This window comes from Netta rufina (assembly GCF_964035555.1).
Source record: "Netta rufina genome assembly, chromosome: 15".
NCBI lineage: Eukaryota > Metazoa > Chordata > Aves > Anseriformes > Anatidae > Netta > Netta rufina.
In genome coordinates this window covers 13,433,070-13,459,303 of record NC_140138.1, presented here as the reverse complement: position 1 = coordinate 13,459,303, position 26,234 = coordinate 13,433,070, and the positions used below count along the sequence as shown (strand labels likewise).

The 26,234-nt window shown below is 51.9% G+C and overlaps 2 protein-coding genes across 2 annotated transcripts in view; both read left to right on the top strand.

The window, feature by feature from the left end:
* Positions 1–9,919, top strand: part of GRIFIN (galectin-related inter-fiber protein) — a gene marked incomplete at both ends in the record, with an annotated part of 21,928 nt that extends 12,009 nt beyond the window's left edge. Inside the window, 3 exons of the mRNA XM_084296171.1 lie at positions 8,985–9,064; positions 9,154–9,316; positions 9,755–9,919. Of these exons, the coding sequence (XP_084152297.1) occupies positions 8,985–9,064; positions 9,154–9,316; positions 9,755–9,919 (408 nt within the window). The remainder of the gene's footprint in view (positions 1–8,984; positions 9,065–9,153; positions 9,317–9,754) is intronic.
* Positions 9,920–20,691: 10,772 nt separating this feature from the next.
* LOC311214920 (galanin receptor type 1-like) lies at positions 20,692–22,011 on the top strand (the record flags this gene model as incomplete). The annotated part of the gene is made up of 1 exon (XM_084295787.1): positions 20,692–22,011. One exon carries the CDS (start codon positions 20,692–20,694, stop codon positions 22,009–22,011), a length of 1,320 nt encoding a protein of 439 aa, XP_084151913.1.
* Between the last annotated feature and the right edge of the window lie 4,223 nt (positions 22,012–26,234).

Below are 26,234 nucleotides of genomic sequence, written 5' to 3'. Positions count from 1 at the left end.
GATCAGAGCTAATGCAGACCACTTGTGGAGATGGGGCCTGTGCCCTTCTCCCATCCCATCCGTGGGAGCTTTGTCCTTGACCATGGCAGATGGACGTTTCCTTCCATGCCTGTTCCCTGCACAGGCTTGGAAAATTATCACACATGGTGGGAGTGGGAAGAAGGGTATGGGCTGCAGATCTGTCCTCAGCTCCCGTGCTTTGACTTCTGAGCTGCTGCCCAGATACAGATGGGCTTCAACCCCACTTCCCAAATTAGCTCTACAAGCAGCAAAACTGCAGTCAAGATGCAGATGGGTCTGGGTTGAACCTTTTCTGGGTTAAACCCTTTGCAGGGCATGTGGCATCCTCCTACCCCGTGCTCTTGCTGCCAGTTTACATCCCTTCTTCTCACTGAAATCTGACACACACAACTGCTTCATTTACAAAGCACCCCTCTCCTCCCTGCCGAAACTCTCACGCTCTGCACAGCTATATTTGTAACTATATAGAAATAAATTATATATAAGCCCAGCACCAGAAATAGAGAGGGACTGAATCAGACGCCTGGATCCAGCCTAACCAAAGGCACTGGAAGCTGGACCTGCCTCCAGACTTTGTGGCTGGAACTATCTTTAAAAACCAATATGAAAATAAAGAAGAAACCAAATAACGTGGCATCTCCTCGCCTTGACCACAGTGTCCCTGGGGCAGCAATTGTCTTTTTGTGCATCTCAAGAAGAACAACTTTACTGTCTGCAAAAAAGAAGCTGGAGCAGGGTCAGAGTGTCTCGCTGCAGGATGGGGCAGAGAGCAGCACAGCTCCCAGGGGGAGCTGGAAGAGCAAGCAGCAGGAAGAGCAGCAACAAACAGGGCTAGAAGAAAGGTTACGCTTCCCCTTCTTAATCCTTCCCCTATTGTATGTGTCCCCACATCTCCCAAAAATGTGGTGCCCTTGGCTGCCACCTCCTTGGCTTCCCCTGGAGCAGCCTGGACTCTGCAATGCCACCCCAAGGATGCTGTTGCTGGTAGCAGGCCTCACATCATGTCATGGCTAAGAGCTGCCAGGAGAGAGAAGGGAAGAGATCCAAGCCAGGGATTTAGGCTTTTGGCTGAAGAGACCTCACAGCCCTTGGGCAGGTCCAGAGAAGAGTGGGGCTGGTGGGGTTTGACCCTTCCCAATCAGAAAAGCCACTCACCCAGCTCAAGAAGTTGTAAGTCAGTGACCTGAACCTGCCCCTCTCGGTCTGAGCTATCCAGATCACATCAGGAAACAAGTGCATTTGGTTCCCCAAATGGGAGAAGCTTTTTTTGTCATCGTCGTCATTTTTTGAGTTTCAGTCTTCGTCAGCAGCCCTTCCTCTTCCTCCCTGCTCTCTGAAATAGCAGAAAGCTGCATCCTCCTCGCCAGCTGCCTCTGCAATTGCTGCAACACCCCAGCAGCCAGCCCTGTTTGGCAAAGGTCAGGGCCCATGTGGAGAGGACCAAGTCTGCAAGCTCAAGGGTTTGATAACTTGGTGGCCTGAGGCAGACACATGCGAAGTCTTGCTGGTCCCCTTCGGATGTGCAACGGGTCCTGCCAAGCCAAAAACACCTTTCCCATGTGCACCCTCATCTCTTGATGAGGCTCTGCCAAGCCAAAAACACCCTTCCCAAAAACACCCTCATCTCCCATGTCTCATGCTCCCTTCTCCCCTGAGCATGAGCCCTACAAAGATTATGGTCCTACAAATGTCTGCAAAGACCATGGTCAGTTTATGACACTGACACAATGGGAAACGCCTTCATGGGTGGCTTCAGTGCAATAGGGCCAAGAGAAGAGACCAGCGGTTGTGCAAGGAGTGGGTCAGATGCTCTCAGACAGAGGAAGGACTTGCTCTGGACCCCACAGCTTTGAGCCTCTCTGTTCCTCAACCCTTCTCCTTGACCAAACCCAGAGTCCTCCTCCTGGGTAAGTATTATTAGCACATTTACGTGTCTAGGAAAGGTCACCCAGGGCCGGGTTGAGCAACTGGCTGGGAGGGTTATGACGCTGATAGTTTCATAATTTTCTCCCATTTTGAGCTTTTTCTGCCTCCTTTGGGGTCAGTCACCATCTGACCCCAAAGTCAACCTCTGGTATGACCCAGCCTGTAGGACAGCTGTTTCCAGGGTTGGTGAGGATCTCAAACATGGGCGCAGGAAGGTCTGTATGTAACCCTATCCAACAAGCTGTTGGGCTACACAAATCCTGACATCCCCACACCCAAACCATCCCCCTGAAACCTACCAAGAGCCCTCAGAGCTCCAGCACACGCGATGCACCTGCGTCTAGTGGCTCCAAACCCCAGGCCATACCAAACCTCGCAGGTCGACTCCCTCCTTCCACCCTTTCCACCCCTCTCCGGGCTTCCCTCCCCTCCGCACCTTCCCCGAGCCAGCTGCAGGCGCGTGACTGCGGCTCTATCCCACGCGCTGCTCCCCGGGGAGGAATCCAGCCTTTGATATGCGGAGCGTGGCTGCCTGCACCGTGCTCAGGCCTGTTGCCATGCGGTCTTCCCTGTCCAAGGAGCTGGCACGGGGGGGGAAAAACATTAGCGAGACACCGTCGTGCCGCTACTTGCGTGCATAGCTGAGCACAGGAGCAAAGCCCGCGGCCAAGCTGCAGCCCCTCTGCTGCTGTGCCTCCTCCCCCGGTGTTTTGGGGCAGTAAATCACTCAGCACCAAATCAGAGCCATGCAGACCGAGGAAAGCTGGCCCTCAAAGGCTCGCCTCACCTGGGAAGCCGCTGGGGAATGCTTCTGATTTGGCAAGGCTTAGCAATGAGGCTACGGGGGTTAGAAGGGGCTTCGTTAAACCTGACTCCATCCCCAGGAAGCCGGAATTAATTCACCGTGTCCAGGCTTTACACACTTCTCCCCCCTCCTTCCTGAGGCTCTGCCATGGCTTTAGCACCAAGACAGAGACCACCACAGGAGGACATGCAGAGCACCCATGTGCTGACAACAGCAAGCACAGGAGGCCCAGCACCAGCTCTCCTCCTCCCCATCCATCAGAGGGGAGAGGGAGGCAGATGTCTCCCCGGGGAGTTTGGAAGGTATCACCAGGGAGCAGGATAAATCAGGTCCCGGCACACACAGCCAGGGCAATTATTTACGGGTGATCAAATATTGGCTCCAAGAACCCTGGCAATAAACCACAGCCTGTGCCAAGCGGTGTGTTTGCCTTCTGCCTGCCCCTCGTGGCAGGGAGCAGTGCGTGTCATGTGAGGAGGAATCAGCACAGGCTGTGCCCCAACCAGCACCTGTCAGGAGCACCAGGACCTGCTCGGATGCAGCTTCACCGTCACCTCCACTGGGAACTGAGCAAGAAAAAATGAGGTCTTGGCTCTCAAAGCTGAGATGGTTAAAAAGAAAAAAAAAAAAAAAAAAAAAAAAAAAAAAAAAAAAGGGTTGGTGCCACAGCAAGTGAAGCATCCCCAGGCCAAGGAAATGAGGAAAGTGAGGGGATTCAGCCCCAGCTCCCCCACCCTCTGCCTTGTGCCTGGCTGTCTCCGTGACACGAGCGGCAGCAAGCAAGGCCTGGTGAGACGCCCATATAAGAGCAAGCTCGGGCTCTAGATCACAGGCAAAACCCTCCTCTTTCATTTACTCATTCGACCCAGCGGTGCTGGAGCTGATAACGCCGGCTTTCTTTTAAGCAGACGCCAATCATAAATAAAACAAACCAGGCAAGCTTTGTGTTTCCACCGTGCCGCCTTTCATCCTCACTCCTCAAAGCTGCTCGAGAGGAAAGTCCTGAGGAGGGAGCGGGAGCTGTGCCGGGGCTTGGCCTCAGCTGCACTTCCACGGTTCCTGGCCCCGGCCTGGGGTGGCATCAACAGTAGGGTGGGGACGGTGCACAGCCAGGAAGAGATTCTGGGGAAAGTGCACAAAGATTTTGCATCTTATCACTCACACATTTGCCTGCAAAGAGGCAAAAATGTAGGATTTTGCACACAGTAGCTGCAGCCAAGCTGTGATGGGGGGACACACCAGGCTCCCCTTCCCCAGCATTACTGCCCAGCTGGGAGGACACACGGACAGCAGCACAAAGCATGGACAAACTGACAAATGCAGTGACCACAGACCCGCCAGCACCAAGGCCGCTCCCCAAGGCTTGGCAGCTCATTAGGGCTAGCGGCGGAGCTGACACTTAATGAGCCTGGGCACAGGCAGCGTGTGCCGGTGGGTGTTTGCTTTTCCCTGTTTCTCTTGCCACCTCACCGGGTGTGATGTTTTGCTTTCCTGCTCTCCTTGTGATTTTTTTTAGGCTGGGCAGCTGCAATGGGCTCACTCTGCAGGGCATTTTTGGAAGACCAGAAGTCTCTTTAAAGCAAACGCCTGCTGTAAGGAGAGGTGCAGGCTGCAGAGCCGACCACATCCCAGGAGGGAAGGCGCAGTGGGTGTTGCATCAGGCTGTGCTGGCATCAGACCCATGCACAGTTTTTCTGATGATTATCATTAGTCTCAGGGATCTGCTGAGACTCTCCAGCCCTCTTCTGGCAGGTCCCACAAAGCACAGCAGGGTGAGATAGAAACACAGCAGTACCATAGGCAGTAGCACTGAGTTTTGATGTATCCATAAATATTTTTTTCTAGTTCCATGGTTGATGCATTTGCATGGCAAAGAGAGGAGCCAACACCCTGTGCGGGGTAACACACTGGCGGGGCAGCACGTCTGCAGTAGAAGGCTGCATCCCGATTCCACGGGGGAGTTTTAGGAATTCCCTCGAAGATCTGAAATTGCTGTGGAGGAGGTAGAGAATCTGCCAGCAGGCAGGCAAGTCTGGAGAAGCCTCACACAGATGCTCGCTATGGGGAAATCGCACCCCCTGTTTTGTCCTGGAGGAGGAAGGTCCAGGAGAAGAAAGGTCCAGGAGACCCACCTGGCCCTGGGGTAATCCAAACTCATCAGCCTGTCTGGGGTGATGCTCAAGAGGCTCTGCCTGCACCCACACCATTGTTTTGTGGCATGGCTTTTTTCTGCAAAGCTATTGTACTAAAACAAAGAGCATTGATTTTTAGGCAAACCAGTGGATCGCCCTGGCTCCAGGGATGGAGGAAAAGACCGAGAAAGAGTCATGGTGCTCCCCCCAACAGACAAGGACTGGCAGCTGGATGGGGGTGCTCAAAGCCACAGTCATCCCCAAAATGTGACAGCCACCCTGCCTCGGCTGCTGGGTATCAAAACAGCCTCGCTTGCATTGGTGTATTCAGGGAGAGTGGGCTGATTTGTGAGCACAAGCCTCCAGGAGGTAGGTACCTATTACTGCGGTTTCCCAGCTGTTATATATATACATATGAGTACATATAAGGGTGAATATTAATAGGAGATAGCAGCGTGCAATAATATCTGAGGACATACATAGCACTATAACATGTGGGCACAACAGAGCAGTCCACGAGAACAGAAGGCAGTTGATGCACGGAGTGTAGATGCAAGGACTATGGCCAGGTCCTGAAAACCCATCCTGTGTGTTTGGAGACCTCTAGAGACTAATGGAAATCATCACGCTTGCACAGATGAAGCCATTTTCACACAGGGGACTGTGTGAAAATCCCCGTGGGAAGCGCGGTGCCAGGCTGCTCGCTGAGCGCCTGTCCCTCCCTGAACAGCAGGAGGAGGACTTGGGAACAAATGACCAAAAGTAGGACAAGGATAACAACAGCTTAAGGAAAGGTGCAAACTCTGCTGGCTGTATGACCAAATGGCTGACAAATGTGTAAGCAGGTCTGCCAGTAAGTGATCTGATAATCACCCAAGTGCCACGCTAACGAAGACACCCAGCAGCTAACAAGCCATCCTACCACCTCAGACTGTGCCAGTCCTTGCCATGTCCCAGCAGAGCATAATCAGTGTGTTTGGGAGGAAAAGAAGGAAAAAGTTACGACAAAGAGCCAACCCAACAACCCACCTCCAACATCTGTCTTTAAACATATTCCTGCTCCCTTCCACCTTGCAGTGGTAACAATGGCTCCGGAGGAATGGCACTACAGTCAGAGGGCAAATAAAGGCTTACCTATAAAGCCAGTCAGCATTTGGGCATCACTTACTGGTGAAACATGTTTGCATCTTTCCCCAGCAGCTTTTCTTGCTCTTTCCAAAAAGCCAACAGGAAGCAAACTGAATTTGGGAAGCACTGAGCATCTCTGAAATTGCTCTCCCTGAAACCAGAGCAGCATGAATCCCCCTCCCTCCACCAGAGCTTCCCCATCTCCCCAGACACAGTTTGGCTGTGTTTTTTTTTTTTCTCCCATGGGCAGCCCTGCAGAAAACCACAGCTCCCGGTGCCACTTAGCCTGACATTGCTTTTAGCAGCGGGGGAGGAAATTCAGTGCTTGTCGCTGGTGGTGGCACCGGTGGCTGCGGTGAGAGCTGTAATGGGACCCAGCTGGGACGTCACCCTGCCAGGCCAGGCTGTCTGCACGGATCTGTGGCAAACACTTGGTTTCATGAGACATAACACAAGTCTCCAGCAGCTTCTCTAGAGGCTGTGACTCACTGGTGAGCGCCCTGTGTGGGTGAGAGGCAGGCACAGGGCACAGAAAGGAGCTGGTGTTTGCCCTGCCCCTGCCTCTCTGGGCAGCACCCTCTGCTTCCCCACCACTCTGCAGCACTTTGACTTGCCCCGTGCTGCTCCACACTCCTACACACTTATTTTGTTAGCTCGGTTGTGCTAAACTCACTGTGATTATTTAGCTTGTAGCATGCTCTTCCCCATGTACACGGCTGCAATGCTGTCTGGTTCTGGCCATAGCCATGGGGAGAATCTCAGAAGCACCCCGAAGGGCTGTTTCCCCCTCTCTGCACAGCCCCTAGCCTGGCTGGCAGCAGAAACAAGCAGAAGAGGAAGACCTGGGGAGCAAAACCACATCTTTGAGCTCAGACCACAAGCAGGGGATACATACAGCCAGACAGATCAGGTATTCCAAAGTGCAGCACCCTGCAGCAACCCGAGGAGGGATGGCCACGTATCCCCACCACCAGCTCAGCACCTCCACGGCTGCCTTGCACGTCCCGATGCTGCCATCTGTAGCACACAGCCCTGCTCTGGTGCTCCCTGACACAGCCTTTTCTCACCGCAAGCACAGCCGTTTCATAGGAGTCCAACTGGGCAAATCCCAGCCTGGGATTAGTTTTGTTTCAGCCCCCAGAGAGGCTGTTGGATTACACGCTTGCTAGATTGCATTTTCAGTCATCTGCCAAGGGGCACTAGAGCCTGGGACAGCAGCTCTCATTCTGCTTATCTGCTGGAAATAAAACAAACACGTTCAATACCATTAGCACTACGGACAAAGAGCGAGGGGTTTTTCAGCCACAAAAGCCAGGAATTTCTGTAGGACCATCCGGGGAGTGCTGCAGCCTCCCATCCATGCAGGGATGGGCCAGCATGGGCCTTTCATGCATTCACCCTCTGAAAATGGGGGAGTGGAGTAGGGGTGTGTGAAAATCCCTTTGCCCGGCTCAACTTTGCCCAGCTGTACATTATTACACACACTAATGAAAAAACCTCCCATCACCAGTGAAGAGCAAAATTCATTTCATCACTACCTATTTCTTGGCGCCTTTCCATGACAGCATATTTCTGACAAAAGCTCCCTCACCCCACTCCCAAATCCCTGCTTTGTTTCCAGCCAGGAAGGCAATCACACTGAGCTCAGCGCAGTGGCATCCCAAACCTGCTGGCCCCGCATCGGCTGGGACAGAGCTGCTGTCAGCTCGTTTCAGGCTGGGGCTCTGAGGGAGCAAAAATGCAGAGAGAAAATGAAAAGAGCAAAAAGAAAGCAGACTCTACGGACTTTGCAGCAGACAGGCCTTCTGGCATCTCCTCCAGCTTCGGGAGCCCCCGTCCTCCCTTTGTGCTCCCAGCACATCCACCCCATCACTGTCCCATGCTGCTTACATCGTGTCACATCTCCAGCTCACCCCGCTGCCTTTGTGCAGGGCTGGATTATCCCTGCATGCCTCAGCAGGCTGACCGCGCCGGGGGGAGCAGGATTTGCTGCTCCCTAGCACCATCCAACAGACTGAAAAAGCGACCTGGGGATGCTGTCTCTGCTAATCCCTGTGCACAGGGCTCCCGGCCACCCGCCCCTATATAAACCCCCCCGACCACACACCCACATCTGCAGCAAGGGGCAGGCAAGCAGGATGGCACTGCGGGTAAGTGCTGGGGATGTGCTTAACCTGCATGTCCCCAAAATGCATTGGAAATGGGAAATTGTGGCAGAGAAACAAATTGTGGCAGAGAAAGGCAAGTGGTGCAGGAGCACTGAGCTATAGGGACCAGGAGCCAGGCACAGAGCTGGCAGTGGGGATGCCAAAGCCGGAGAGATTTTCCCAGCACAAGCAGTAAGTTTGGGAAAGGGAGATGCTCAGAAGTGCAAAATCATTAAAGTGCTAAAAAGTGCGGGGTGAAATGGCAAGCACTTCTTATTAAAATGAGTTATTTAATAAAACTATGAATTATTCAAAAAGGAACATTTTCCAGCTCGTTCTGTACAAGTTTAACCTTGGAGATGGGGGGAGCGGGTGGAACGGGAACAGGCAGGAGCTCTTAGGAAGGGTCCTCTGCCTAGTGCTGGATAGGGACAGGCTGGGTGCCGTGTTACTTTCACTCCTTTACCAGTCCCTGCTTTTTCAGAGCACCACCAAGTTTTCTGCTTAGCTTGCTTCAGATCTTGCATTGTTCAGGAGGGGAGAAGAAGCAGGGTGTCTTTGTGCTGGGTGGGATTTGCTGCCCCTGAGGTTTTTTATAGAGAGCAGAAATACAATATATATATATATATACACACAATTATATATAAAATACAAGTCCCTGAGCTTATTTAGGAGTCAAAAAAGAGCAAGGGATTGAGAGCATGTCTATATGGGAAAGGGGAGAAAAGGGAAGAGGGCAATAAAGATGGAGAAGTGTCCGGGGATGAGCTGGTGACACTCAGCTCCCCGCTGTGCCGTGCCTCACCATCACCTCCTTGCTGGCAGTTCGAGGCCCTGTACCCCGAGGGGATGTGTCCCGGCTGGAGCGTCGTGGTCAAGGGCGAAACCAGCTCCAGCACAAGCATGTAAGGCCATGAGCTGCTTGCAGACCCCCCCAGCTCTCAGGATCCAGTGGTGCCGCTCCATGGATCCCCACCATCTCTTTCTCTTTTAGGTTTGAAATTAATTTCCTCAGTTATCCTGGAGACCAAATCGCTTTCCACTTTAACCCCCGCTTCGCCAGCTCCAGGATTGTCTGCAACTCCTTCCTGGCCAACCACTGGGGGAGGGAAGAGGTTAACAGCACCTTCCCCTTCGAAGCAAAGGAGCCCTTCCAGGTAGCCCTGTGTCGCTCCACAGATGTCTGTGGGTGGGATGAAAGGATACAGAAAATACCAGGGTCTTCCTCAGGGAGCTAGCCAGCCCCATACCCAGTAATGTGCCCTCTCTGGCTCTGTCCCCTGCTAGTACTTCTGATTTTGCTGCTGACTTATACCCAGCTCTGGCACAGACATGCACAGCTCCAGCAATAATCTGTGGATTCTGCAGTTGTCACCAATTTAAGCTTTGCATTATCACCAGTTACTGCTGTCAGAAAACAAAGAATTCAGCTATTCCTTCCTTTTACCCAACAAAAATGTGTCCTGTCCACATGTCATTTTGGGGAGGATTTGCAGTGTATCATATGAGCACTCACATCAGGGCAAGTGCTTCTAACAGCAACCCTGGTGAGGACATGTGTCCACCCAGTGAGCCTAACACAGTCTCTCTTCCAGGTGGAAATCTACTCCGACCACGACTACTTCCACATTTTCATTGATGAACACAAAATCTTGCAGTACAAGCATCGGCAAAAACAGCTCTCATCCATCACCAAGCTGCAGATTCTCAACGATATCACCATTTCTTCAGTGGAAATCACCAAACGAGGCCTTTACTAGAGGAAGGAGGTGGGACAGCCCCACAGCCCACTCCCCCTAGAGCTCCTGATCCAGCCAGGGGCCATCTCCTCCCCATCCCTACCCACTGCATGCTACCACCAGCCAGCCAGATGCTGCAGCACCTCCATGTAGAGGAAAAGGCAGTCACTCCCATTGCATACAGCACCCAGACACACTGCCATCTGTAGCCCAGATCATCAAGGATCTTCTTCCCCTACACCCCTAGGGTGCACAATGGGTTTTGTGGGTCTTATCTTTGCTGTTAGACAATTAGACAGCCTGACAGATCACTACTGCACATAGAAATCTACCTTGAGTAGTCTGGACATCTTAATGCTACCCTAGAAGTTGTGTTTGCCCAAGAGTAGGGTGAATTAATGCTAGTCCTCAGCTGGCCACCTGGTGATGGTCACAACGCATATGGATGTTACTGACGGAAAGGGGCAGTTCTCTGCAAGAGCTGGGTAAAAACGTTGTATTTGCTAATAAAATCAAACAAGGAAATCCCTGCTGAAATCTCATCTATCAACGAGCAGATCAACTGAGTTATTTGTTCACTGCAAATCTCCAGGTGCATGGTACAAGCAAGGGCTGGTGACTGGGCAGGAGGACACAGGATAGGGGTTGGTTTTTTTTCTGCAGTGGGATAATACTGCCTTTTTTTTTTTTTTTTTTTTTTGCTCTGAGGGCTAATGAAGGTCCTTTCTACATAGAGCAGGGTGATAAGATTTAAATCGCAAGATATTTCCAGAGAATGCTTTTCACCAATTGAGGGGTGTTTGCTCAGCCTGAGTCCTGCCAACTGCAGGCTTGTTAGGCAGATGCTGGGAGTGATGTAGTGGGTTCAAAAGAGGGTAAAGCTTAAAGGGACACACAAAAGCACACGGGCTCTCCAGCCTGCACCAGAAATACAGTTGGACTCCAAACAAAAGATCTGAAGAAACCAGGGTCTAGAAACCGTAAGCTCAGAATGAACACATTGTTATTTTTCCTGTAGCTAGTCTCCAACTTCTCTCTTTGCTCTGATTTCCTTTTTTTTTTTCTTCCTTTTTAGTTGTCTTTTAACAGTCTGCCTGTCCCCTGCACCCTGTTCTCTTTTCTATTCTTTGTTTCTTGAAGTCCAGCATATCTCCAACTCCTTGACCAGGCCACTGCAGGCAAAAAGATGTTATTTTTACCATTTTAATTACACACATCATAAGCAGCATAATGTCACAGTGTTAAAATTGAACAGGAACTCGCTCCAAAAATGCAATTACAGCTGCCCCCAAATCAATCCTTTGCTCCTCAGACATAAGGCAGACCACATTCCCGATGGTGAGCAAAAGGCAGAGACAATCCTGCCCTGCCAGTCCTTTCCATCAAGAAGACACTCGGTATCAAAGGCAGCCCTGACCCATCTCTGCCTTTGGGTGGGATCACCAAAGGTCACAGTTTTGCTCCGGCCTATTCTCAGTGCTTAAATTGGCCATTCCCAGCTCTCCCCTCTATTTATAATCTCAAGGACTTATGAGGAAGAGGTGACCATGTAGCCAACCACAACACAGGATGCCACAAAGATGACATTTATGAGTGTGCTGAAGTTTATAATGTTCTTCCAGACCATAAAAAACACTATGAGGAACTTATCCTTGTCCCAAAGCGTGCAACAGGAACATTAAATAGTCCCATCCAGTACCTTTTTGCTCCAAAACGGAGCAACTATCACTGGGGAATCATGACTGTCTTGGTTGCAAGTTGTGAGACTGTAGATGGTGAGACTTCCTCTGGTCTGGAACAAATCCATCACCCCTGGGACAAAGAAACTGCCTGGGACTGACTCAATTTGTAGTAGTTGTGATGCAACTCAGGGGTTCAACTCATTTCATTCTTACAACCACCCCTTCAGCAAAACAGACAAATGCAGATGGAATTCAGGCCCGCTGGGATCTCTGTGTCATACCTCTGACAATGCCGAGCTGAATTTGAAAGAAATTGTTCTTTTTATTCATGCTTGTTTGGGGGTTGATAGAGACAGATCATTTTTCATGGAGGAAAAGTGATGAAATGATTTATAAGGCTAATGCTTTGTACTTACATGGCTGCAAACTCCATCTACAGCCACCGCCACAGTAATACACCACGACTTCATTTTTCTCCAGAACCAAGCAGAGAGGACCTCAGACAAATGGGGCAAAAATATCTCAAGTACAAACAAATAAAGAGATGCCACAAAAAATCAGGCGGCGGCAGAGATTACACCGTGACTCCCGAGCACCTTCCCCAGAGCTCATGTCAGCGGCTGATCTCACCCTGTACCATCTGCGCCGAGAGAGCTCAATCTCTCCTGACATATCCACAGCACTGCCGCAGGGTTCGGGATTTTATCTGCTGCCTCCTCCAGCCAAAACAGTCCCAAGGGTAAAGGGGTCTTTAGAGTTACGGGGCATCTCTGGCAGGAAAGCTCCAGGCCCAGCTGTTTATAGCTGTTTGGGGAGGACGCTCTCCAACCTCCTCCCTTGCTCCTTCAGGGGAAACTCCAGAGAAAAATGAAGCCACACAATTAGGATGGTCAGTTAAACTCTCAGGAGGGGGGCTGGCACATCAATAGCTGCACAGAGACACTGTGTGCTGGTATTGAGCTGGTTAGAGAGAACAAGCTGGTCTTTCTCCTACACTTTATGCAGCTTTCCTGCTCATGGCCTGGGGCTTGAAACTGTGGGGGGGGGGAACTGATGGAAATGAGCTCCTGCCCAAGGGTATATTTTGGAAAGCTGAAGGCCTTTTGAAAAGGAAGGGGCAGAGGAACCAATATTTCACTGCCCAACCTAAAGCCCAGGCTCGATATTTTTCTGTGGCCAAGCAGCAGCACCAGGCTGAAATGCTTCCAGGGAGAGCAATGGCTGCAGGAGGGGACGGGGACTGTATCTCAGAAGGCAAAGCCGGGAGAGGTGGTGACCCCTCTGATGAGCTCTCCCTTTCTTAATAATTTCTTCATCAGGATCCATGGAGCTCAGTGAACTGCTCTGGCTCATCCCCAGCTCAATGAGAGGGAAATCAAGCTCTCAAATCCTTCGTGCTTGAGCTGTGCCAGGACCCCCGGGGCCAAGGTGCCCCTGGCAGGCCGCAGTGCTGCAGATCTCCCACGGAGCATCTGACAGCACATGGTCAGCTCCTTGGTGTCACTGACACTGCTGACAGTCATCACACACTCATCTCCTCACAGGCTGATGAGCAAACAGCCCCCACATCAGCGATGGTCAGGTCCGATCAGCAGCCCGGAGACATCAGGCTGAATGACGCCACCTCTGCCAGCCTCAGAAGGGACACCTGAATATCAGACTCTTCAGATAAGGCAGAAGGAAAAAGGGCACAGACTCCTTGCTAAAGCAGTGGGAAAGTTGTCTAGGAAAGCATTAAAAAAAGCCTCCTCCTGTCTGTGGTCCCAAAGGACAGCAGGGCCATGCCGAGGCATTGCTCCTCACCCCTGATAAAATGCAGCCACGCTGTGGTGCAGCCCAGCAAGCCGGGCCCACATCCCCAGCACCTCATTTCCCTCCTTCCCCAGGGCCTTGGCTTTCCCAGCACATTGCCACAGGAGCAGCTGCCAGGACGAGCAGAACTTAACTAGCAGTTACTTTCTTCCTTACATCTGAGCCCTTACCCAAGAGGCTGATTATTTAACATGTGGGCTGCAAAGCTCCTCAAGTGTTCAGTAGCCACAGCTGTCTGCCAGCAGGGCTGAGGAACATGAAGGGCAAGTGTTCAGCCTTTCCCCAAAGAGAGGAAAAAGAAACCCACAGCCACAAGACAGGAGTAACTCCCTGTTCTAGCTGGAATACAGCTCTGAGGCACTGGGCAGCCCCAGATCACAGTTGGAAAGGAATCTGCAGGAAAGCAGAGGGATATTTCTTTCACTGCGTTTAAGGAGAGCTTTATAAAGTCTCTAACTCACTATCTCCAGCCAAGAGCCAGCTCAGACAGGGAAATACATCTCCCAGCCCTGATCTTGCATTCATGGTGGCAGGTACCAGTTGCAGACATTAAACACAGGCTGGAGAGGGATTATTTTCTGAAAGAAAGGATCTGCTGTAGAGGTTGAAGAATTGGAGTCTGATGGTATCACTTTACTTGACAGCTGCATTATTGTATACCTCTGCTGCCTAAGGAAAGGGTGACAGAAATTAGCCTTGCTCATAGATTTGCTGACCCTCCAGTCCTGCAGGCTGTTTAAGACCCTCTTGCCAGAGCTGGATGCCATCTATCATGTAATTCCTTCAAGCTGTATGAATATAGCTGGCCAAATCTGACTTTACCAGAGCACAAGACAACAGCCAGTGGAGATCAGGAGGCTTTCTCTACACCATCACACCCAGCTGGGTCTTTTGAAAGATTTCACACCTGTAGCACTTTGTATTTACAAACCATAAAGAGAAGGAAGTGTCATAACACCCTTATAAAGGTGAAGAAGCCAAGGTATGTGGTGAAAAATAGCAGACAGGAGGGAGAGAACCAGGCAATTTCCCCCAGCATAGTGCTCTCACCCTGCAGCTCAGGGCCTGGTCACATAGCATGTGCGTTGGCTTGGCTGTGATCTATCAGAAGTTGCCTTAGTAAGCTAAGGGATCTTGTGCCAGACTCCTCTACAGCCTGCAGCACAGCCCAGATGGCACAGACTAACCAGCCCCTTGTCTTAAGTGAGGGGCCAGGGCTGCTGAGCAGCTCATTAACCCAAGTTTTCCATTCAGCTGTACATAGGTATCAGTGCCATGGTCTCAGCTGCTAATCAAGTTTTTTCTAGCTTCTTTGTTTCCTGCTCCAGCCAAAAAAACAGCCGAAGAGCCACAAACATCCCTTGATTCTTTCCGTTCCTTGACATGCCACTCATCCAAAGAACTGTTTAGCAATTGCTCTGAGATTTATTGCCCACAAGCTTGCTGGTTCTGAAGATTGTGAGTAAAACTGAGGTGCAGCTATTTCACCTCCTAACCCCAGCCTCTGCACCAAGCTCCAGCGACTGTCATGTTTCATTTCTTGAAGTTGCCTTGCACAGCAAATGCAGGCTGGAACCAGAGACAGACATGGTCAGTGACAATGAGAGAGCAGTGATTGTACCTCCAGTAAATTGCCTGAGTCTTTCCAGATGAGTCACTGCACAATGAGAGGTTATGCATTGTTACCAGAGAGAAAAAGTTTGCGACTGATCCTCACCGAGCTTAACAACCTCTCAGAGCCTCTGATTCTGTACGACTCTGCTTGCGGAGATCCCTCTTAAAAGGCTGCCCAAGATAAATAAAAGCTCACAGATTTTTTTCTTATCTCATCAGAACATTAGAGCAGACTGCTGGAGAGGATTCAGACCCATGATCACATCTCTCCCTGCCTCCCAGCTGATCTCCCTCTTGAATCCACAGAAGTCCTAGGGATTTCCTGATTAGGAATGCAAAACATGGGAAGGCTTATTTTTAACATGTACCACTTGATCACAGAGCCCTTGTTGCAAAAGTGCTCAAACTCTAGTTCTCATTCCAACCTGATCCCAGTCACATCAGCCAGGAGTAAATCTTCATGCTCAGAAAAAAGTCCCTGCTATTGTATTTTCCAAACCCCTTACCTCCTCCCCGACGCTAGCAGATGTGGATCTCACAAGTGCTTTTCTCAGAGCCTTTCCTTCCTGCCTCCACGCGTTTCCCCTCCACTTCTGCAAGCATCTGCAGCTGGGAAGATGCAAACAGTGGCGAATTTAAAGGCTTTGTCAGAGATTTCCCCCAGATGGCAATCAGCTGAGAAAGCTCCCTCATGTGAAGAGCTCTTTATTAGCCTGTTGCACCTGGGTATCGAGCACCAGAGAAGCAGGACTGTTATGCAGATCTGGCAGCCTCCAGGTGTAAGGACAGACTGCCTTAGCAGCTCTTGCTCTTGATTTTGTTGTATCCACCTCTCTCAGTAGTGGCACCCACTTAGAGCACCAGTATTACAAGAGGGTGAAACAGAGACCCGAAAACCTGGGCTTCTCTTAACCTCTCAAAGACTTGGCTTAGCAGGCATTCCCTGTCACTTCACATCCTTGTCTGTACAGCTGAGCAATGAATTAGGGATTTGCAACACTGATTTTTCCTAAAAAAGCCATCCTATTGTGCAGTGTATTTCCTTTTAATAATACAAGATCAAGTTCACTTGGTGCGGTCCTGTTTTAGGCAGGTCCCAGCAGGGCACATCCAGCCCCATACTCCTCAGGCTGCTACTTGCCTGACCTCCCGTACAAACCAAGACCAAAGATATCTGAGAGATTTTAAATCACACTAATGCCAAAATGGTGTTTCATTGTTTCTGAGTGAGCAAATATCATATCAGACAAATTCTTCTGTGCAAAATTATCTTTTCATTTCAGCCACTACATTTCCGGAGCACTCAGTCTAAGAGGCTTCCAATAACAATGATAGAAGATAAAGAAGTTGGCACATATCTGTTTATGAAAACAGACATCAGTGAATATTCCCAGGCAGAAAAATGCACACATTCTCCATTTAAAATCCTCAAAAGGACACTTTAAATAGTTTAAATGTTTCCTTCTTTGATTGAGAGGGAAAGAATAGAGGGAGAAGAAGGGGTTTAACTCTCATAAGAGTAATTACAAACAACAAACATCAATTCCCAGATGTTTTGTATTTCTTTTGTGATTTTAGTTTCAAAGATTCCGAAGTGCACTTGGCATTATTTCTGTTTTGTCTTTGTGCACAGCATCGGCCTCTTGTCTCTACCCAGATTTACACCCATGGTAGTGCCAGCATCAGCAACCTCCACGCCGGAGCTGTGCTAAGGACCCGGACCACGGTGCCAGAAATAACTTTGTGTCCCCACCAAAACCACGGCGCTGGAGCTACACTGCCACATGGACAGAGCAGCCACCAGCAGAGGGAGCGGCAAACTCGGCACAGAGATCCCCAAAAAGAATAACACCGGGGATCTGGGGAGTGCTGTTGCTGGGTATAAGAAAATGCCCCAGGGAAGGCTGGAGACTCTTTTGTCCAGTACATGCTAGCAAGTGGTGACACTGTTACTCTGTCCTGATAGCAAAAGAGAGCCAAAGAGATAGGTGTCAGTATTGCTCCTGTGGATATGAAGCTTTAGAAATGCACACGTAGCCCTGCTGTGTGGCAGGGTCCCCAGGGGGATGCAAGGAGTGCACACAGCAGATCTAGGGCCTCTGGGAGCGTCCCATATCCCACGGTCCCCCCATCTCTGAGCCATTGACTGAAAAGTGTGAGGGACAGGAGCAAAGTGGCAATGAGGAACCACTCTGCGTTTTATCCAGTGCTTTCCAAGTGTTTTTCCTCCCAGCAAAACCAAAGGGAACCGGTTCCACCAGTGCCAGCTTTCCCAGCTCACCGTCTCTTCCCAAAGGCAGTGGGACCCAAGGCCAGCTGCCCATCCATCCCCTTCCACTCAGCACGTTCACACGGGGAAGGGACGTGAGCTGCTGTAGGTGCTCACAAGGAGCTGATCCATCCAGCCACCAGTTGGAAAAGCCTCAGGGTGTCCTTCATTTACACCACTTCTTGGGTCTGGGACAGTCAGAGCACATCAGTGCGGCCGCGCAGCTCCCGCTGGTGCTGCAGAGGGAGCGGGGAGGTTGTGCTGAGCCAGCTCTGCTAAATTTACCCCACCCTGGGACTCTGACGTGAAGTGGGCACAGCAGGTTTGGGCAGACGTGCCGGGCTTGGGAGCTGCTGTGAGGTTTTTCTGAGATCCTGGCAATGTCCCAAAGCAGCTGACTCACTCCTCCTCTCAGGTCAGGGCTTCGCAGCTGTAACTCCGGTGAGACCAGGGGGTTATTTCTGATGCACAGTGCTGTACAATCAGCGTCCACTCCATTACCCTTGCTGGTGAAGGATGGCTCCTGTCTCCAGCGAGCTTTCTTTAGCTTTTACTCCAAAGCCATTCAGTAATAGGGGAGCTGATGTAAAAAGGCTACAGCGTTTTCTTTTTGCTGGAGATTCCCCATCTTGAGTTATTTGGTGACTTTGAGCCTGCTGTAATCAATGAGCTTGTTGTAATCAACGTCCTTGTCCTTTCTGTCCGCCGTACGCAGCATATGGATTTGTGATTTGTTGCTAGAGATGACTTGGCATTTGTGAGTTGTGTCAATGGATGCAAAAGCAGATTCATCCTAATTATATCGAACCGCTGATCAACTTAGTAATCTAGCCTGAGGTTCCTGAGCAGTAAATCATGCAGGTTACAAACAAAGAGCATGGGATAAAAATGTTAACTGCATTCATTAGCTTGAACATTTGGAAGGCAATTACCTGGACAAAAATACGTTTAAAGAGCCCTGGCACATTTCTTTGCTCTCTCCTCTTGTAGCCTGTTAATACACTATTAAAAGTGACGACTTTAACACCTCCGTCGTGTTTTTTTCTGCATGTAACGATGTGTCTGCTTTAGGGAGGCTGGGCAGAGGCTGGCAAGGGCTTGTGTGCGTGGAGGTTCCCAGTGATGCCCGTGCCCCGGCCTGCCAAGTCGCCTGCTTGCCACACGTCAATTTGCTTGTGGAGCAGCTGTGAAATTGCAGCGGATTTTAGGTATCCGTGAGAGTTTCGGTGCATTTCCCTGTGTAGAATAATGTGTACCTTGTGCTCTGGGCGACACGCTATAATTAGTTTATGGAAGTTGTTTGTCTCTGAAGGTCTATAAATACACATACATAAAACTATAAGGGAACGAGCAGTCACATGCCCGAAGCAAACGCATTCTGATGCAGAAGAGCTTTATACGCTGACACCCCCCCGACGCTGTTCCACTGCTGATCTTTCTTTCACTTCACGTCAGGCTGACCAAAAATATTTACTTTCTTCTTAAACACAAATAGACTCAAACTGACGGAGAATCTTCTCCTGAAATGAAGGGTGTTCGCCACTCAGTGCCACTCTGGGCTTGCTCAGAAGGCAAAGAAAGAAACCAAAACCCAACCTCCCCAGGCAGAACTCTCCCTTCCTCTTGTCAAACATTTCCCCTCTGATTCCCTAGCATCACCCGAGTACCTCCAAGAGAAAAGCTCCATTTAACGACCCAGCCTCGCTCAGCCCAGCCAAACCCTCCAACTTTTTCAAGTGACTTTTTCCACGAAGGGCTCTCCCCATTCCTCTGGTTTGAGAGGAAAGCCACAACGCTGTGTGTCCCCCTGAGGGCTCGTTGCTCCAGTGGGCTTCCACCACCGCCACCACCACCACCACCACGTGCCGTGGTGGCAACCACTGACTTCTGCTGAAGGTGCAGAAGGAGAGGGGTTGGTGTGACGGAGGTGGGCACGGAGTGCCTGGGATACTCGTCCTGGAGGAGAGGGGGGGACATAAGGGGAGGGGAAGGGCCCAGGGAAGAAGGGCCAAGGGGAGGGGAAGGGCACAGGGAGGGGAAGGGCCCTGCCCAGCCCTGCCCGGCTCGGGTGGAGCTGTCCCTTCAGCACCACGGCCCGGGCATCTGCAGCCCGGCACGGCTCGGCACGGCTCGGTTTGGCACGGTTTGGCACGGCACGGCTCGGTTTGGCACGGCTCGGCACAGCTTGGCACGGCTCGGCACAGCTTGGCACGGTTCGGCACGGCTCGGCACGGTTTGGCACGGCTCGGCACAGCTTGGCACGGCTCGGCTCGGCATTTTCTCAGCACGGTTCGGCTCGAAGCGAGCCAACGCTCCCAGCAGAGGACAGTCGGGGGGTGCCGTGCGGGTGCCAAGGGGGTGCAAAGCGAGATCCGTGCCGGCGGGGGGGTGCACGGGGAGAGGGGGGGACGGGAGGAGCCCGAGGGGGTGCGGGGCGGGTGTGCGGAGGGGGGCGGTGCGGGGTGGGGGGGGCAAAGGGGGGGCTGCACCCCGGTGTGAGCTTTGGGGGGGGTGGCATGGACCGGGAGAGCGCAGCGGGGTCTGCACGCAGCGCCGGGTGCGGCCGCGCACAGCTCGGGGGGGCAGGACGGGGCTGGGTGTGCCGAGCTGTGCCGAGCCGTGCCGTGCCCAGCCGAGCCGTGCCGTGCCGTGCCGTGCCGAGCTGCACCGAACCGTGCTGGACCGTGCCCAGCCGTACCGAGCCGTGCCGCGCCGAGCCGTGTCCAGCCGCGCCGAGCCGAGCCGAGCCGAGCTGAGCCGTGCCAAGCTGCGTGTGCCCGTGCCCGTGCCCGTGGCAGCGGGTCCCGCACCTCCAGCACACGGCGGAGCAGCCGGCGGGGGGAGCCGCTGCCCGCCCCCGCCCGGTGAGTGCCGCCGAGCCGCGACCGGGGCACAACCGGGGGAAAAAGGGGGATCGGGGGGAAACGGGGAGCACCGCGGGGAGAGGGGGGGACCGAGGGGGACCGGGGCTGGAGGGCAGGCAACTTTGCCGGGAGGACTGCGGGGGGGTGGGGGGGGACCGGGGCTGCGCGGCTGGGGCTGGGGCTGCTCTGCTGGGGTGCGGGGGGGGGTCGTGGCCCCCACCCCGGCTCCCCGAGGCTGAGCACTGACCCCCCCCCCCAAAAAAAAACAACAACACAACAACTCCGTCTCCCCCAGGCATCTCCGCTGCCCGCTGCGCCCTCCCCGGCGCTCACAGCCGTGGCTGAACTAAGTTGCCCAGAAGCCATTCACCACCACCACCCCCCCCGCATCTTCTCCCCCCCGGGGGGAAAATGCCGGCAGCAGCCCTCACCCCCCCTCTCTGCACCCTCTTTTCCAGGCAGGGCTGCTCCCACGTAACCATGCCAGGATCGCTCGGTGCGGCGCGGGAGGCTCTGCCCTGGTAGCCCGGGGTGCTCGGGGGGGGCTCAGCCATGAATTCCTCGCCCCCCGTCCCCCGGGCCCCCCCCGGCTTGCTGCAGCTCTGGCAGGAGGAGAACCAGACCCAAGGCGGGCTGTGGAACGGGAGCCAGGAGCTGGGCTGGGAAGAGCTGGAGAAGATGCTCTTCCTCTTCGCCAAGGAGCCCGTCACCATCAGCCTGACGGCCATGTACCTGGTGTCCTTCGTGGTGGGCTTCGTGGGCAACATCATGTCCATCAGGGTGCTCACTCGCAAGCGCCCGAGCCGGGCGTCCAGCCTGAGTGCCACCCGCAGCCTCCTCATCAACCTGGCCATCTGCGACCTCATGGTGGTGTGCGTCTGCATGCCCATCACAGTGGGGAACCTCATCTACAAAGCCTGGGTGTATGGGGACTTCCTCTGCCGGGCTGTGCCCTTCATCCAGGCCGTTTCAGTCTCTGCCAGTGTCCTCAGCCTGACTGTCATCAGCGTGAACCGGTACTACAGCGTGCACAACCCGCTCAACGCCCGCTCTTTCTTCACCCAGAAGCGGATCCTCAGCACCATCCTGGTGGTGTGGCTGCTGTCCTCGGGGATCTGCATGCCGCTCATCTTCATGAACAGACGGGATGAGATCGGGGTGGTGGAGGGCCTGCCCCTGGTGTTCTCCATCTGCAGGGAGATCTGGCCTCAGGAGAGGCTCAAGCAAGCCTACAACTTTCTGCTCTTCTGTGCTCTCTACTGCCTGCCGGTCCTGTTCAACATGGTCATCTGCTTCCTCACGGTGCGCCGGCTGTGGAGCCGCGGCAGCCAGCTGAAGGAGAGCAGCGCCCTGAACCGCTCTCTGCCGGCCTCCAGGCTGAAGATCCGGAAGAAGGTGGCCCAGATGGTGGTGGCCCTGGTCCTGCTCTTCGCCATCTCCTGGCTGCCCGTCTACCTGATGGACATCTGGATCGATTTCAACATCCCCAAGTCCCTGCAGGATGTGACTCCTTCTCCTTGGATCCTGCAGCTCAGGCCCTTTGCTCAGTGGCTCGGCCTCAACAATTCCAGCCTCAACCCTATATGCTATTGCTTTGTTGGGAACCTCTACAGGTCAGCCAAGGAGATGAAGAGCAAATACCACCAAAGAATGGTTTCTCTCTTTAACTTCTCTCTGTCTGAGGGGACAACCCGTTCCTCGGTCCCAGAGCTGCTCTCTTACCAGAGCTCCACGCAGCCTGCGAGGAAAGGACCCTCTGCTACGGGCAGGAGGTTTCGGGGAGGGCAGGGCAATAAGAACAAGTGTGGGCGCTTGAATTCTTGCCAGCATCCACCCCTGAACACTGTCTCCAGCGAGAACACTTCCTTGTAATCCTGCTCAGGCGGTGCACCTCACCTCCTCACCTGCATTTAAGGACTCTCGAGAGGTCTTTCTGAGCGAGATATTTTAACGATGGAAAAAACTTTCTTCTTATCACTCCCACCACCAGTTCGAAAATACAGAGACAGGGCAAGAAGGGAAGGATGTAAAAAAAAAAAAAATAACATTTTAACTCAGATCAAGTGTTAAGACAAATGATTTCTACCGAGGACAACTGGACGTGTACAACTGGACGTGTAACCTGTTGCCCAGCCAGCAGGCGCATGATCCGACAGACAGCTTCCCAACGAGAGGGCTCTCCCCTGCAGCTCCATCTCCGAGTGCTACAGCAGAGAAGCAGGTTGGATACAGCAGCAACGTGGCTGCTTGCTGCTCACCCTGCGCCGATAAAAAGCAGCCAGAACAGGCACTCTCTGCTACAGATATGTCAGTTGTCATTACCAGCAGTGAAGAAACGCTAGAAACAGCATCATAAAAAAATTAGTGGGGAATTTCACACACTTTACCACTCGAGATTTCATTGTCTGATCGTATTGTTTCACTCCCCCGTGCAGATAAATTCTCCTGATGTGAAGAGACAGCGCCAGAAGTACTGAAGGAATCATCACCACTCCACGTTTGGAAATTCAGAAGGGATAATGGAGCCCTGGAGGTGATTTAGAAAATGCAATAGGAAAATATTCTTTGGGTATCAGCTGTCTTTTTCTTACCGCTAAGTTACCGTGTGCCGAGTCAAAAGAACCAGGCTTCTATTAATGTGATTTGCACTTGAAAAACCAGCGCTTGTTTGGCTGTGTCTGTACCAAGCAAAGTCAATGGCATGTGAAAATAAAAATAGAAAGTGTTTTATAGCTAGTAAAATCAGAATCAAATAATGCAATGCTATTTGTCTGGGAAGGAGAGAATCAAAGTGCTTTCTTCTCCCGAGGATCAGAAGTAGGTTAAAATCTATTTCTTCCATCATCTCTTTTAAAAGAGCCTTTGATAAATAAATCGTGTATTTTTATTACATTAGCATTGAAAGGCTGCACTAAAGCTTAAGAATCCCATTGCACCGAGCGCTGGGGCTGTATGATAAGGAGGGGAAACCTTTCTCCCAAAGATCTCCAAGTGCAAACACACCAGAGCAGGCAACAGGTGGGAGGAAAAGAAATACAGCAACGCTCGGCAGGGCTGGAATGAAACCACAGCTCAGCCCTTACCCTGTGCCTGCCCCGTGCTGGCTACGAGGGGCAGCACGCTGCATCCTGATGCTGCCAGAAGAGTCCATCCACACCGACTTGGGCAGGGCTCCTCTCGTAGTGCCCCGCAGAAAAAAAACAGCAGGCATCCTGGGAGGGGATTTGGCATCTAATGGAACTCAGGCTTTTGAAGGCTGGGGGCTTTTTTTGTTACTGAGCAGTGGGATGATGCTCTGGGAAATCTCAGTTTCAGATAATATCCTCCTGCCTTCTGGGGAGTCTTTTGCTCACCAAACAAAAAAAAAAAAAAAATTGAGGCCAAAAATAGCCATTCATACCGTCAGGATTTCCACCTTCTTAATGGTTATTAAATACCATTTTATGTTACTAATGATTTGCCTGGGAAACAAGAGATTCTTCCTTAACAGGCAGCGCCCTCAGCAATTTGTATTCCCTTTCTGTGTGAAGGAGAAAGAAATTACAACTACTCAGATTTACTTTGGGTGAGAAATGTCTTTTATGTGTTCAGGGAGATGAGGGCATCTGCATTTTTGCAGGTGATACAGGAGTGTGCTACTGCTTGATCTTTTAGTGGCTGCGGAGTAAAGCCTGTGAAGATTTTATTTCCTTTTTCAGGGTGTATTTTTAGGGCTGGCAAAAATGTGCCAGGCTCTGGAGCATTAAAAGCTCGCTCCGAATGCCCACTGCGTGCAGGTCCCGGAGACAGATGTCTGCCACCCACAGACCAGATGTGACACGATGCTGAAACCTCCCCACCTTGCCCTGACCAACATATTTAATCCTGCCCTGATTAAATTGCAATGAAAGGAACATGGAAATGCCAGACCAGCTCCATCCCACGGGGCAGCCCAGCTCTGAAAAAGGCCAGGATCGAATGATGCAGGCAAAGATCCCAGAAATTCACATTCACAAAGCTTCCCAGAGGAATTTTATTTTTCTTTCCTCAGCTCACATGTCCTACCCTGCCGGTCTCTGTGTCCTCCATGGAGGCAGAAAATCCAGGGGCTGCAGGTTGTCCCGAAGGCTCCTGTGCCTTGCCCCTCTGCCAACAACCATCCCATGCCTTTCCCCAACCCCACAGAGCTCCTGCTCTCCAAGACACACTGTGGCAAGCACCCTTTCCACCGGGCAGGGTCATCTCTCCACACTCCTAAATGTTTCTAAGTTTCGTTCAGTGTTCCTGTTTTCCTATAATAAAGTCGAATCTCTCTGTTTAACTCCTCTTTGGCTCCCTCTGTCACTTCTCCCTCTCTCCCCTGCTTCGGCTGCTTCTCTGCCATTTCTACCGAGAGATTTCCCCTTGTCACTGCTCGGCGATGAATTCCCCTCGATCTCACTCCCTCACTCCTTCACGTCTCTGATGAAAATCCCCTCCTGTCCCGCTGATGCCAGCGGCTCCCTTCACGCAGCAGCCACCTGTTTGCTCCAGGGAGCCCTGGTTTATCTTGTGTGGCTTACCCGGCAGCTGCCAGGTGGTGATGAATTTCGGCCGCTATCACCCAAGGGTAAAGTAGGAGCGGTGACGTCAATACGAAAGCCACCACATCCCGTGAGCCACCCGGGCTCTGGCAGGAATTTTATTAACCTGAGCAGGGCTGTGCAGCGCAGCGGTGCCTCTGTGACTCACGCTGGCTCTGAAGCAACTTTTGTTCCCCTCCTATCTGATAAAACATCTCATAAAACATACTGATGCCTGATAAGGCATCTGAGGGTCCACCATGCCACACAAGCTCCTTGTTCCAGATGCCAGACACTCCGAGAGGCGTTCAGAAGACTCCTGGCCCTTGAGGAAGTGGGAGCGGACATGGCTCCGGGTGGCGAGCATCGGTTGTTTCCTCAAAGGAGCTCAAGCCAGAAGTCTCTTTTAGAGAAAAGTGTGTTTCTCTCTAAATGCACCCAGGCAGGCTGGAAATGTGAATTTGAGATGTCTCGAGGACAAGGTTTTCCAGCAGCAATGCTGCTAATGCATCTCAGTCCCACTCTCAGCCCCGTGGGTCCTCCCTCTCCGCTTTGCCATTTGAGTCAATACAGGCATTTTACCACATTACTGAAATAGCATGTTTAAAACGGCTTTACTTGAATCCCTGTGCTGCTGTAAGGACTTACAGATAGTTGCTGTTCAGTAACTCTCTCTGGGAATATCCTGTGGTCTTTTCTTGTACTGCCACTATTGTCTTAAAGATGCTATGGATTTATTCTCTGCCTGTGAACCACTGGAGAGAGAAAAAAAAAAGGAAGAATCTTTCATATGGGGCATCACAGAGGCACGTAAAATCATGACTGGTATGTAGCAGTCATATGGAGAATGATGAATCACCCCTTCTTATAATAAAACACCCCAGGATGCCGATGAAACGATGAGGCAGCATGTGGCAGAGCACGGCAGCCCCCTGCCCCCCTGAGCAGCAGCAGGAGCTCACTGCAGGGGAGGTGCTGAGGGCTGAGAGCCATACAAAGGCTTCATGGGGAGACTGGAGTGTTCACAGCAAAAAGGGCTGCCGAGGGCTATTAAAAACAATGATTAAACCTGTGGCATAGAGGGCATTGGGTCTACAACCTATAAATACCGCTCTTACTCCTTCCCCAGGCTGCTATTGACTTACCATGGAAGCAGGATGCTGGGCTCAGCACGCTTTGGTCCATCCCATTCAGCTGCTCTTACATCCCTGTAACAGAAAAAAAAAAAAAAAAAAGGCCCGCATTAGTCTGAGTCTTGTTTAAAAGAGCAGAAGGAGAGCAGGGGATGATTTCAGACCTGATCTAACTTGATCAAGAGTGAAACTTCGCAGGACACAGCCACCTGGAGGGAGGACACGTTACCGCTGACGCAGCACGGGTGAGAAATGCTCACTCAGTCCCCTGCAGAGCGAACGCCCGAGGAGTCCCAGCGGACAGTACCCAGTGCCTCCTCCAGTGCAGTGAAACAGAAATAACAGCTCTGGCCCTCTTTTAATATTTGTCAGCCCTCTCGGTGGGTCAGCACCTTTGTTGCAGCAATCCTGAGCATCCCAG